The sequence below is a fragment of the Liolophura sinensis genome, chromosome 6, assembly GCF_032854445.1.
Source record: "Liolophura sinensis isolate JHLJ2023 chromosome 6, CUHK_Ljap_v2, whole genome shotgun sequence".
Classification (NCBI taxonomy): domain Eukaryota; kingdom Metazoa; phylum Mollusca; class Polyplacophora; order Chitonida; family Chitonidae; genus Liolophura; species Liolophura sinensis.
This window is the reverse complement of record NC_088300.1, coordinates 32,921,360-32,935,823: the sequence shown is the minus strand read 5'-3', so window position 1 is coordinate 32,935,823 and position 14,464 is coordinate 32,921,360. Positions and strand designations below refer to the sequence as shown.

The 14,464-nt window shown below is 38.6% G+C and overlaps 2 protein-coding genes across 3 annotated transcripts in view; one reads left to right on the top strand and one right to left on the bottom strand.

The window, feature by feature from the left end:
- Positions 1–881: 881 nt before the first annotated feature.
- On the bottom strand, positions 882–12,650 carry LOC135468425 (uncharacterized). The gene is made up of 5 exons (XM_064746682.1): positions 12,516–12,650; positions 10,876–11,605; positions 9,852–10,062; positions 8,140–8,272; positions 882–1,531 (listed from the first exon to the last, which is right to left on the bottom strand). Exons 2-5 carry the CDS (start codon positions 11,561–11,563, stop codon positions 1,349–1,351), a joined length of 1,215 nt encoding a protein of 404 aa, XP_064602752.1. The 5' UTR covers positions 11,564–11,605; positions 12,516–12,650; the 3' UTR covers positions 882–1,348.
- Positions 12,651–12,846: 196 nt separating this feature from the next.
- LOC135468513 (zinc finger protein 830-like) overlaps positions 12,847–14,464 on the top strand; it is a 32,741-nt gene continuing 31,123 nt past the window's right edge. For both annotated transcript variants that reach the window (XR_010444231.1, XM_064746801.1), the window contains exons 1-2: positions 12,847–12,971; positions 13,901–14,000. Coding sequence is in view for 1 of the 2 variants with exons in the window: in XM_064746801.1 (XP_064602871.1) it covers positions 12,850–12,971; positions 13,901–14,000 (222 nt within the window). In the remaining variant the exon portion in view is untranslated. The remainder of the gene's footprint in view (positions 12,972–13,900; positions 14,001–14,464) is intronic.

Sequence of the window (14,464 nt, the reverse complement as noted above, 5' to 3'; positions counted from 1 at the left end):
GAGCCTGATCAATGTTTTACAGTAGAAATATATTAGCATCAGTTCAGGCCAGTTACGACCCACAAATGTGATATGATAACCACAATGCTGAAACCAAAATTAAATCTCAAGCAGGCCGAAAAACTTCCAAGATGTTTCTTCTTAATAAAAATACTTCTTTATTTATTAACATGTTGTATAACTTGATAACGATGAAAATAGTAAGGACTTAATAACAATGTTAGTATCTACATCATAATGTTGTATGTACGTATGTATTCTTAAGGTTTTACGTGATAATTAATAATAATAAGTATGAGTCATCAGGTGTGTGTACATATATTGTGTCTTCTTGTGGCAGGGGGAGTTCATGAGGTAAAGTGCTGCTGCTATTGATCAAGCAGAAGACACCAGGCATGATACTCCACCCAGTCACAACATACTCATGCTGGGCCAGCCTAGGGCTCAAACCTCTCAGAGCTGAGCATCAAGCCAGGTAGCAAAAACCTTTTTAAAGCCTCTGGAATGACCTAACTTGGGTTTGATCCCAGGTCTTCCCTGGTCTCTCGGGGTGGATGCTCTAACCATTAGGCCACCAAGCAGTCTCAACCTTCTGTGTTAATAAACCAAGAAGATGTTTTATGGATGAGTCTATTGCATTCATAAGTCAAAGTCAAATAAATACACATTATTGTTTCAATGTTCAGTGTTAATAGTTGACTGGGGGAATGGCACAACAGAGCTCCAATAGCTAGCTACCCAGGCGTCATCAAGTATTGTAGTGAGGACTGGTTTTCTGCACTGAGAGCATAATGAGGATACAGAACAGAGCTCCAGTACTGATCTAATCTAACTAGCCAATGTCTCCTGTAAAAGTCACATGGACCAGGTGTCCACTGGTTTTCTGTGCTGAGGACATGTTGAGAATACAGAACAGAGCACCAGTACTGATGTAGTCTAACTAGTCACTGTCTCCAGTAATAATCACACTGATCAGGTGTCATCAGGTGAGTGAGGACTGGTTTTCTTTACTGTGGACAGGTTGAGGATACAGAACAGAGCGCCAGTACTGATGTAGTCTAACTAGCCACTGTCTCCAGTAATAATCACACTGATCAGGTGTCATCAGGTGAGTGATGACTGGTTTTCTTTACTGTGGACAGGTTGAGGATACAGAACAGAGCTCCAGTACTGATGTAATCTAACTAGCCACTGTCTCCAGTAATAATCACACTGATCTGCTGTCATCAGGTGAGTGAGGACTGGTTTTCTTTACTGTGGACAGGTTGAGGATACAGAACAGAGCGCCAGTACTGATGTAGTCTAACTAGCCACTGTCTCCAGTAATAATCACACTGATCAGGTGTCATCAGGTGAGTGATGACTGGTTTTCTTTACTGTGGACAGGTTGAGGATACAGAACAGAGCTCCAGTACTGATGTAGTCTAACCAGCCACTGTCTCCAGTAATAATCACACTGATCAGGTGTCATCAGGTGGGCATGCGCGGGATTTCCATCATCATAGGCTACAACAACTAGACCATTTTGGATCTGAAACAAAGTAAAGCAAAACTTCAGCATTTACACTAACCTCCTCTGGTGATGAAAGTGTTAAAATTTTACTAATGATTGTTTTTTTTTTTTTTCACCTATATGACGGCAGTTTATGTTGAATGTTAAATTAAAAGTTTATATTTATTTATTTGATTGGTGTGTTACGCCGTACTCAAGAACATTTCACTTATTCTACGCTGGCCAGTGTTATGGCGGGAGGAAACCGGATAGAACCCAGAGGAATCCCACAACTATTTGCAGGTTGCTGGCAGACTTTTCGACGTAAGGTCGTAGAGGAAGACAGACTAAGCTGGACTTGAACTCACAACGACTTCATTGATGAGGGGCTTCTGGGTCATTGCACTGGGCAGGCACACTAACCACCTCGGCCGCTAATAGTTTACAAGTAGAGGAAACTAGAGTGCCACAAACCCTGGCCAGGTACATTAAGCACTAAGAAATGCTAGCAATAAAAGCACCTCTGAAAATGTGAGGGGGTGGGGGGTGGGGGGGGGGGGGAATTCAAGTTCAAACTCAAGCTTAAAGAAAACTTTTCAGGTAAATGCGAGGAATTATTATGTTAAACTGATCCTATTTGTACGAAATACAATAACATAAATACTTGGACCTAATGCTGATTGGCTAAACTGGCAATCTTTCAGCTATATTGTGGCAACCTGTTGTGAAGATATTATAAAGTCTAGGTACCTCATTTAACATGATGACATAGAATTCATTGCTGTAATGGCTGAAAAAAATATTCTAATCACCAGTTTATTTCATACACGTGTGAAAAATTCCCTGTAATATGTGTCTTCACAATTAAAAATATACAAAAACTAGCATTCATTTGATGGAGAATACAGATGCTACCTGAGAAAGAGATGCCCTTCCTTGATACATTAATGATAATTAACCTGTTATGTTTAACTGGGAGCTGTAGAAAAAGGAACACCTACAGATTGTGAACTGACATTGACAGCTGTGTAGATACATAACACCAAGTTAGACAGAAATTGAATTACAGGGTTATTACCAGAGACTGGTGAGTCAATAAATCAGGCCTAAACCTGAACGAACGGAGATGATTCCCTTGTCATTAGGAGGTGGTAGGTGGGTGGAGAAGCTTAGGAAACCTGACACAGGCAATTTGGGTTAGGAAGCTGAGTGACGAGTGTGGTAATAAGGAACTCAAATGCCATACCAAGGTGCTATATCGGGGCTTGAAAGAGCTGAGTTTAGACACACAGCTGTCTAATTTAAACCTGCCAGTTGAGCTGGACATATCAGGTTGTGACCTTATAACTCAGACAGACAGACAGACTACTGGCAACAAAACGGCAGCTGAGAGAATAACTCACACAACTGTTTAACCTCAGAGAGCAGTTTATTGGACACTAATGGATACCCCCAAACTTTTACCATGCTAAACGCAATAAAACTGCAATGAAAAGTACCATTTTAAACAACAAAAAAAAAAAGAAACCACAACAACAAAAAAAAACAAAGAAAAGCAATGCGTCAGATAAAGATTCAACTGGAGTTTAACATCACTTTGTTAACAGACTAAATCCCCAACTGCCAATAGAAATACAACAGATGTGAATGCCATCAGTCAGACACAGCACAGGTTGTTAACTGGGAGAATGAACTATTTTCTTCATGCCATAGTGCATGGAGACATTATAAACAGACTTTGCTTTTTTGTGATAACTCAGAACTGGGTCAATGAAATGCTTATTGGTGCTAAATTACACAAAAAGTATTGTCAAAAAAGTTCTGAGTAACCAAATTACCATCAAACAAATAGCAGTGTTCTGACTCGTTAGTAACTTGGTAAAATCCGTTTCCAATGGAAACTTAGAACTGGGTCAATGAAATCTTGATTGGGGTCAGTCTTACACCTAATGTATGATTGGCAAAAACTTTTGAGTTACCAAGTTACCAACAATCAAATGAAAGTATTCTGACTTGTTAGTAACTTGGTAAAATCTGTCTCCAATCGAAACATAGAACTGGGTCAATGAAATGTTGACTAGGGCCAGCCCTACACTAAAAGTACCACTGGCAGATGTTTCTGAGTTACCAAGTTCTTGGCATCCCTTGGCATTTAGCTTGTGGCCTGTTGTTATTGCTTTTGATGTGGGTGTCTGGTAACCGATGGCAACACTGACTAATTTATTCAGTCACAATGTTTGTCAGCTATCAAACACAGCTGAATAAAGAAAACCTTGCTGCTAAAAGAAAAGGCTTTCTGGCAAGCATCAAAACTTTGAATAATGATTCACTGAATCTTCTAGCCCAGATATCCAAGGCCAGGTGTGACTGCACAAAGACATTCTAATCTTTATACCCATTTTTTTTCTTCAGTAAAAACAAACTGAAGTTTGCCCTCCCAGTGTCGAGAGTGTTCAGCTGATGAGGTACATCAACCAATGATCGCGGGCATGTCCTGCCCACAATTAGGAAATTATTAGGTATGACGTAACACCCTGAACAAATATACAAACACTCAGTTAAAACACGTTTTAAACACAGTACAGGTTTGCCAAGAAAGTTAGCCAAAAAAACAAAACAAGGCAGCAATAATTTAAAAGTTTGTTTCACACCATACAGATTTAGGCCTTCATTTACAGATGACCAGGCCATCACGATAACGACAGGTCATCACGCTAATGACAGGCCATCACGCTAACGACAGGCCATCACGCTAACGACAGGCCATCACGCTAACGACAGGCCATCACGATAACGACAGGCCATCACGCTAACGACAGGCCATCATGATAACGACAGCCCATCACGATAACGACAGCCCATCACGATAACGACAGGCCATCACAATAACAACAGGTCATCACAATAACGACAGGCCATCACGATAACGACACAAACAAGGACTTTTGCAGTGGCTCATTGAAAAAGTTGAACAAAAAATAAAACCTAGAAAGTTTGAAATTCTAGTGGCTTAAGTTTAATTGGACAGGTGACCAAATGCAGGCCAATCCTGATCACAATCAAGATCAGGTACCACGGTTCAGGCCAGCAGAAAAAATTCTTTCTAGGTATTATGATGCAGGCATCTAGTGTTTTATTTTAGACCAGGTCACCGTTATGCCAGGCATCCACAATTAGGCAGGTTATATTTGGAACATTTTCTGACTAATTTCTTCGGCTCGTAAATCTGTCTTTCAGCTTCTGACTTCAGGGGGCTACCTCCCTTCACACACATGCTCACTGAGCGGTTTCTAAAAGACGTTTTCTGAAAAAACATTCCTTCCGAATAGTTTTGTGACTTCTGCAATTTTAGTTCATTCTGGAGAGGGGGCTAAATTGGGGATGCACCGGGAATTTATTATTACCACCTGAGTGTGGCACCTGCAGATAAAATTCCAAGATTACACCCTCTACTCAATGAACTGGTCCAATTATAGCCCATAAACATGAGCAGAAATCATAAATAACTGTGCACGTAAGGTTGTTTACGGGGAGTGTGGGGGGTGGGGGGCAGGGGGGGAGTCTGGCATAATAAAGGCCAATTAAAGAAATAACATTATCTGATTAAAAGACAAGACAAACAAAGGAATTGTCACAAAACTGATGTCTGCATGTCTTCACTAGAATCTCATACATCAGCAGCTCTTCCTCACTCGCTCACTCATGGCACATATATTAGAGCAATGGGATAAGAATGAAGACAGGGATTATTCATCTCCCTCTTAACCACCAAAACCCTTCAGTAAACACTGCTAAAAGACATTAAGATCTTACAATCCCCACCCCCCACCCCCCTACCCACCAACCCACACACAGGTCAGGAGTATTTCCTTATCAGAGAGATTATCAGCAGTTGTGAAGAGAGGGTCTTGATGGAGAGAAAGCAGGCTGAGTTACTGGAATTTATGCTCTTGATAAAGTCTACAGTTATCAAACAGAATGAATTGCTCTGTAACATACAGTAGTATATCCATCAACTACCCGTGATACAAATCCAGCTGCTCATATACAGTGAAATCAGACACCCAGATAATTATCTCATGGAACACTCTTTGCTAAGAGCTCAATCCCTAATGGAAATCCTGTGACACACCACTCAATTCTAATGGAAATCCTGTGACACACCACTCAATCTTAATGGAAATCCTGTGACACACCACTCAATCCTAATGGAAATCCTGTGACACACCACTGACCAGAAGAAAAAAATTTTAATCTTATTTTCTGTTTTCTACTACTGGAATTCTTGAGCCTTATCTCATGTTTGCAAGGTGTTTATTCAAGCATATTCTGAAGATATTATTCTGTGTAGACTGATAAAATTATATTTTTTTAGTGAAGCCCTGAGAATGGCCAAATCCAACCAAAGTAGTCGCCAAAAACAAATTATAAATGTGCATAAATTGCACTGCAAATTGCTCTTTCACATGCAAAAAAAGGTTAAGGAATAAGGGCACATGTACCTTCTACTCTTGAAAACTCTGTAATAAAGCTGTAAGATTTATGTGTTTCATTACTTTTGGAGCCAATTAGGTATAATGATCCCACTTTCCAAACAAACCTCAGAACAACTTTATCTATCAGATCAAGAACCATCAAAAACATGCAAAGTAAGTAATTTAGTTATGGACGAAATGCCTATGTGTTAAGTTTTGCACTTAAACTGTTATATAATGAGGAAAGACTTTGTGCCGAGAGGAAGGCATCGCTCTGCCACATGAGCCAATAGCGCATAATTCTGTATCAATTTAAGCTGACTCAAACATTCTCAGTCCAGATAGACTAATGCTCACAAAAGATATTGGTTTATCCAATGTACACAGGTGAGAAATCTGACTGATTGCAGTATCAAAGAGGCATGTACCAACTCAATTAGGAAAAGATGGATGGTGTACATAAGGTCTACCATGCAGCTGGTTGAAGGTGTGTGCTAATTTGTACTGTTACTCTAATTCTTCAACCTTTTCACATGTTTGCAAGGTGTTTATTTAAGCATACTCTGAAGGCATTATTCTGTGTGGACTGATAAAATTATACTTTTTGTGAAGTGCTGAATTGGCCAATCCAAACCAATGTAGTTTTGCCACCAAAAGCAACTTTAAAATGTGCATAAATTGCACTGGAAGTTGCTCTTTCATATGGAAAAATTAGGTAATTAGGTAATGCGGAAGAATAAGTTATGCCAGTGTGATATATCTGTGTCTTTCAAATACCTCATTCTAGTAAAATTAACATTGTAGAGATTGGGAAAATGGGACAAAAACTGGACATGAGACACCTTGAAATCAAATTCTGGCGATTAAAATACATGCCAATACATGTACAGTAATGTTTGGCTGCTAATTTGGCTGCTTAAGAAAAAAAAGGTACAAAACAACAAGAAAGAGAAAGATACAGGAAGCGATCAAAAAGATAAAATTGTATATAATTACATACAAAATCTGATTTCAACAACATGTACTTCATGGTAATTTGTGTTATTAACTTTGGTGAAGGCCATGTGAAAACATGTCAAATTCTACAGCATGTATAAGATAACATCTAAGCTACTATGTGACCTTGACCTATTGACAGATAGGTCAATAGGTCAAATGCTGTGTTAATAATCAGTACCCACTGTGTTCATGTATCACAGGAACTTGGTCACCTCTCGGAGACAGGTAAAATTTGGTTGTGACAGATAAGAAATCCAGTTTAAAACATAGCATATTGTGAAATAAAAATGTGAGTCAGGCATTAAAAGACTTGAGGGATTAAAATCTAATTTCGCTGATCAAATTGCAAACTTAGACACGCAGATGACATGTACATGGTATCATCTTTTCGGCAACATGAGCTTATGAACGAAAAACAAGCTCCTTGTGTACCTTTGACATGCATGTCAGAGTTACTGTCCATTAGTCAAATATCATCATTTTGTGTGCACATCACATGACGGCTATCTGCCAGATTTAATACACACTTATAAATGCCAGTATAAACAAATGGATTGTTTCTTGGTAAAACAGGCAGCTGGACCTACTGTTTCTATTGAAATATGCCAGTCATAAGGTTCTTCTCTTATTAATAAAAGCGAAGAAAATGACTTCATGGCCTTGCTGTCAATCAAAACACGGCCCTTTTTTACAAACATGGATTGTCCCAACGACATTTTTTTCATTGTTGATATACAATTATCGCAGAGAATTAAAACCAAGCAACAGCAGAAGAAATTTGTGAATACCCAATAAAAACTTTTCTAAAATTATAGAGAGACTGGTATAAACAGAACTTATTACCTCTCACATGTAACAGGTAAAATGAACAAAAAAAACCATTTCTTGTCAACTGTTATTGTCATTAAGGACCTAAAATCAATCTGAAAAAAATTCCATTTTAGAGGCTGGGCTTGAACCAACACCTTGTGAGTCATAATGACTGAAAGGCAATCATCTTAACTGTGTGGTCACAACTCCCCAACCCCTCATGCTGAATAGGCGACATCAAATTTTCAAGGTTTTGACAGTACCACTGCATCTAAATTCACTGTGCTGACGTTTGAAGCTTTCAAGCATATAGTAATTTGGAAAAACCACTTTAATTCGCATGTGTATTATGAAACTGCTTACCTTCATTGTATTAGCAGGATCGGCATTATAAGCCCCTATGTAAGCACACACCTGCAGAGGGTAATCAAAGGTGCTAGACAGGTAAGGCTTGGGCTTCTTTGAAGTTTTCCAGTCGATCAGACAGATAGTATCCCTAGAAATACAAAAGATAACATACATCTAGTTTATAAAATATCGCATAATGAAAGCAGGAAATGATGGCAAAACTCTATGCCCGGAATTGGCTACAAAATAAACAAATGGGTATGCCAAGGAGTATTCAGTTAAAAACTAGAATGAGGAGGAAATAATGCAGGAGTATTTGTGCATCTTGCACAGAAGAGATAATATTGAACAAATAATGCCAAGCATGGGAAAAGTTATGTTTTTGATTTATATGCAAGAATGAGGTGGAAATAATGCAGGAGTATTTGTGCGTCTTGCACAGAAGAGATAATATTGAACAAACAATGCCAAGCATGGGGAAAGTTATGTTTTTGGTTTACAATTTATATGCAATAATTGTAAGAATATTTGCATGCTTCTTCATTTCACGCAGTCAATTTAGTCAACTACCAAGCCTTGAAAATGTCAAGGGGCATAACTTTGCTAAGCCACTGAAGTGTGTGTACTTATTTCCCCTTAATAAAAACCATTTAGTTTGTTGGAATGGTTGAAGCAAAAGGATAGAAGGTCAAGTTAAATTAACAGAGAGTCGAAAATAACATAAGTACTATTGTCAGAATCACACACATGTAGTTGAGATGAAGGTAGGAGCGAAAACAAAGTATGTTTCAAAGGAAGCGCATTATGAACTGTCCCAGAAAATGGTTTCATTTGTTTTTAAGAATATTCTGTACTGAATAATGATAGAGTTAAACTGTGTGCTGTGAATTGAAGAAATGACAAGACATCATGTTGTTAAATTGGATTCATGTAGATGGCCATGGAGACCCATCAATAAAATTAAGTGCAATACAAGGAAATTCATGATTTTGGTACTGCACAAAGCACCAGACAGGATTATGGTAAAATCGGTTGAGCTGTTCGGGAGAATTTGCAGGGATAAAATGATGTCTATAGGTAGATACCAGAGAGAATATACATTAACATTTAGCCCCAGCTGGCCACTTCAACTCCTCTCTTTATACTGGACTAGCGGGAATGGGTAACCAATGGTAAACTGTACACCAATTCATGCCATGTCCGATAAGTTCTTTCCAAACATTGAATGCAGTCCAGAGGTGGTGTCAGCTTTGGCTCTTACCTCGCCCACACACAGCATACCAGGTATATTCCATTCGGTAACGGCACACCAGCCCCGTATTCACGACACGGCAGACCCTTTCTATACAAGGCGGGCAATAGGCTCATCTTTTCTGGTTTAACGCGCATTCGTCAAAACTTTTTCCAGACCCATAACTGTGGCAAAGGCAAAATAACTGCTGCTTTAGTGATGACTGTGAGGCGAATTTGGGTCTCGTGCGTCCTTACGAAGTGGAATATATGTGAGATGTTACATGTTTGGGCGAGTTGAGAGGCGAGAGCCAAAGTTGACACCACTTTTGGATTGAAACCATTGTTTGGAAAGGTCTTATCTGATATGGTGTGAACAGGTGTATGGTTTACCATTGGTTCCCACTGTTGCTATGATACTCCCCCAGCCCAAAATAAAGCCACCTGGTATCGGATGGAACATCCATCCGATAAGATGGACGTTCCTTCGAACTTACCTGTATGTGGCAACACAGTCAAATGTGCCGGAGTACTGCAGGTAAGGGTGGACAACTCTTGTCTCCAGTGCCTGCACCTCTGACACTCTGGCAAGCTCTTGCTGGATACTGTCCCAGAAGCCCCGGTTCCAAGTTTGAACCTGCACAGGGCTCACACCTGCTAATGACTGCTGGATACAGACATGCAGGTTTACACCCTTCTTTAACGTTTCTAAAAATAGATATAAAAGACAAGGATAAAAATATGCAGGTTTATACAAATCTTTCAAAAATATCTAAGTGATAGAGGCCTACCCCCTACAAAAATTTCAGCTTCCGATTTTGATAAAAGTGTTTTTCCTTCTTACTTTCTCTTCATATTATTTTACTGAAATTCCTAATCTTTTTCATCAGTCAGAATGAAATAAAAAGAATTTTCCAGGTCATATTACACCCAACAAAGCTGTTATTAAGGATAGTCTCGCTTCAAAATTGAGGCTCCTGCTGTGGAATGAACGAACGCATGAATGATTATGGCTTAACGCCACAACGGCAATTTTTCAACCATATCGGGGCCTTACAATGGAATTTGCATGTATAAATATTAATATCCCCCACCCTCCTGTGGCAGTATATGATTATAAAAGAGATTTTTGCACCAGGTTTCTGAGCTTGCGATGAGCGAGGCTGTTCAGGGGCAGGGGGAGGAACAGTGATCGTTGATTAATCACCACACAGTGTTTAATTATTTATTATTTGATTGGTGTTATACTCAAGAATATTTCACTTATATGATGGCAGCCCTACACAGTGTTTATACTCGAGCACAGGAAAAGGCTTTCATAAAATAGTCTAAAGTCAAGACCAAAGAAACCTTTCTCAATTAATATTCACGTTCATTTGGTGCTTTCACATATAATAAACTGATGATCCAAATGTTAAGATTAGTGAGTCTGAAATATTTCTTTAGCAAGAATATGAGAAATTGTACAAAGCTGACAAAGGTTACTGGTACAAAAAATGAAAAAGGCTCAGATTAGCTTACCTTGTTGGAATTTTTGAAAGCCTTCTTCACCAAGCTCAGCTATCATCTGAGCCTTCCATCGGTCAAGGAAAAACTGACTTTCCTGAGAACGCGTTTTAGCCAAAATGCTGGTAACAGTTGGCAAGGTGGGCAGTTTTTTCTGTTGGATACAAGACTTCAGTTCTTCAACATAAGGTCCATCCTCAGCTGAAAGCTTACAACGCAAAATGTCTTTTAGCTGCTCACTCTCAGCTTTGGATACGCTATGTGTTGTATGGATTGAGGAGTCTGTAGATATGCTGTTTTCCGAACAAGTGTCTACTGGGTTATTTAATCTCTCCACCACAGTCCCAATTCTTCTGTGACTTAAATGCACCTCATCATTGGTACTCGCATGATCATCACCTCTTTGGGACGGATTGCGTACTGAATTGTATCGCTCATTGAACCAGGCATCCAAATCTTCTCCAACCTCAAATTTTACAGATTTTCTCTTCGACTTTTTACCCAAAGGTTTAATGGTATTGCTCTTCAAAATAGGTCCAAACAATTTGGTGTTCTCTTCCTTCCATCTTTTTAAGGCCTCATAATTTTTACGGTGTGCAGGAGTCCACTTAAAGCGAATAAATAAATTTCCACTGCTATATCGTCCACCTTCATTAAAGGTGATCAACCGTGAAGTGAACCGAAGAATCTTTCTCTTCATCATTGTTCACTGCGGAGAAACGGCCAGATCTTCCAGTTATAAAAGCTGTACATGTAAATAAGAGAAATAACTATTTAACAATAAGTAGCAATCCAATTGTTTATTGCAAATTTATCAGACAAAGAGATTGTCCGTACTATTATTCTGCAACCTTTTTGCGTGTTTGCGGTGTTTATTCAAGCATATTGATTATTCTGAAGGCATTAATCTGTTTTGACTGATGACATCATACTCTTTATGCAGCCCAATCCAACCAATGTTGTTTACTTTCCAAAATCAAGTTAAAAATATGCATAAATTGCACTGAAAGTTGCCCTTTCATATGTGAAAAGCTTGAGGGATTTAGGGTAGTACTCCTTTCCAAGTTTTGGCCGTTTTGCTGCCTGACTGATAAATTCCAAGATTTCAATCATCCCAAAGGTAAATATCTATCTAGATTTCAGCAAGCTCAACCTGTCCACTGATTCCAAATTCCCAAAATGGCCACTGTCTTTTATCTGCTATGAACGATGCTGGATATGTGGTCATCCTGGCTCCTGGGTCTTGTAACTACAAACTACAAACAGGAACACGGATGGTGTACATGATGGGCAGCCATTTTCATGATGTTCAAGTTAAACTTGATGATGAGTATTGGCCAATGGGATGACTGACAGCTCGGAATTCTATCAGTCTGGCGGTCTAAGCATTAAGGAACAAATGAACAGGCCAGGAAGGTTAATAATCAACTGCTTTCAACTTTAATAAGGTTCCCCTGCGGGTGAATGAGAGCAAGCCATGACTATACGACCACCAGTCAAAACACTAAAAAAGTGAATGTACTCAGTGAAAATGAATGGCTAGGTCTACTACATTCTACAATCAATCCAATGTTTGAATCTAATAAGGTCCAGTTTTCGTTACCATAATTCTTGCGCTGAAGTTTCCACCTAGAATGCAAATATCACACGTTTACCTTAAAACACAAACGAAACTGAATGAAGCATTGTTAAATGATCATGCCTGAAGTGAGACATTTAGATTTTACAGTAAGTGCTGACTTCTTTTCCTTGTCTTCCCGCTCTGTTTTGACATGTGTTTTCATTTCGCCCACAGCCACTGTTTGGTATTCAAAGTGTTCATGTATCAGAAAAGACCTGTCTCGTGGTAGCTTTTGGATACAGAATTGATGCAATATGTTCCTTTTTGGTTCATTTTTTCATTGTTGGAAAGACTGTTTGAGTGCCATAATGATACAATCAAAATACGAAAGCACTGGGCCAGCTTCAGGATTTCGACCAACTTCAAGGATGGCATCGCGCAATAAATCGAAGAAAGTTGTCTCAAAAGATGAATTAAGAAAGTTGATGAAGAAAAAAGAGGCTGAGGTTAAGAGTACAACACGCAAAAAAGTCGATCATCCTTTAGCAATGTATCCTTTTCATATCTATATGTTTATTCATTTGTGCTAGTAGCGTTTTCCATCCTAGTGACTAGGACAGAAATAAATGACAACAACAACATACGCGTAACACGTACGGTCCTCGGTAGCTTGCAGTTCACTCACCAAACATTAAAAGGGAATCAAATCAAAATAATTCGTAAAATTACGCCACAAAGGCCAGATGCAAGATACAGACATGAATTTAATTAAAACCAGACATCCTGTGCACATAAGTATGATGATTTAATGCACGTGTGAAGATGCAGTATATGTTGCTTATCGTCGAACTGACACATTAGAAACAGTTATTCCCTGTAACTCTCTCAACACTTTATGTTGACCGATACAGAGAGTTACATTGCACAACTAATATCCCACTTGGTTCAATACACATAAAACTTAAAAAGTTATTTTGAATCAACAAGTTAAAGTCTACCACCTGTCTTAATATTCTGACATTTATCGGTCAGTAGACATTTAAGAGCTTGTGGACAATGTCATGTGTGCTGTTTGTTTCGGTTGCTAACTCCTACCTGTGTTGCTTTGCATTCCAGAAGCAGCTTGTTCTTAATTGATGTGTTTTGAGCAAGAATAATTGATAAATATATGTATAAAATTAAAACTGCAAGGCTAACAGAACTGGACTTTTTACTATTTATATAGGGACATATGCATTAAGTTCTTGAGACACTGATGTAGCCACAGTGGGTATGTATTAGAGTGTTGTTAAATGTCGATCTTGAATAAAGAGAGAGAACATTAAGCTAACTGAATTATTGCTGCTGTGGCTGTATAGATTGCACCCTACTTGTTTTACAAATCATTGTTATCATTGTTCTAAAGAATTTGAATTTAGATTTTGTTTTATCCATAGAGTTACCAAATCAACATGTGTTATTCCCTTAATTTGAATTTAGCTACAACAGTTTAGGTCAACTTGTGTGTTCTCTTTGTAATTGTGTTGTCAAAAATGAACTGCTTTGGAAAACTCACCTTCAAAGCAAACAGCACAAAGAGGTAAGTAATTTACATTACCGATATTTGTTTTCTTTCTCTCCGACCGTACGTGGGAAGGCCATCCAACAGCCTGTGGATGGCCATGGGTTTCCCTTGGGCTCTGCCCTGTATTCTTCCACCAAAATGCTGGCCATTGTTGAATAAGCGAAATATTCTTGAGTATGTCGTAAAACATCAATCAAGTAATAAAAAAATGAATAAATAAATAAATAAATGTTTTTCTGTTGAAACCTTTGAAATCCTTTATGTATGTGAAATCATTAGAGACTGCTAGTGTTTCCCTTGATTTGTACAGTGATTAGGTGTTTTCAAAGTTTGAATGTTCTCTACCTGTTCATGTTTTTGCATGTATCAGATATCATGTTATCTAATGAATAAGGGTGGAATCTCTAAATGTATGTCTGTCCTTGTATTTCTCCACAACTGTTTATCTGATTGATTTCATACCTGATAGATGTATTATT

Bases quoted from the DNA above. Each gene is read 5' to 3' on its own strand.
- LOC135468425 (XM_064746682.1), bottom strand. From the start codon at position 11,563: ATGATGAAGAGAAAGATTCTTCGGTTCACTTCACGGTTGATCACCTTT. The intron at 8,273-9,851 runs GTAAGTTCGAAG...TTGTATTTCTAG, and splicing joins GACTGTGTTGCCACATACAG to GGATACTATCTGTCTGATCG. The intron at 1,532-8,139 runs GTAAGCAGTTTC...ACTTTGTTTCAG, and splicing joins ATCCTGCTAATACAATGAAG to ATCCAAAATGGTCTAGTTGT.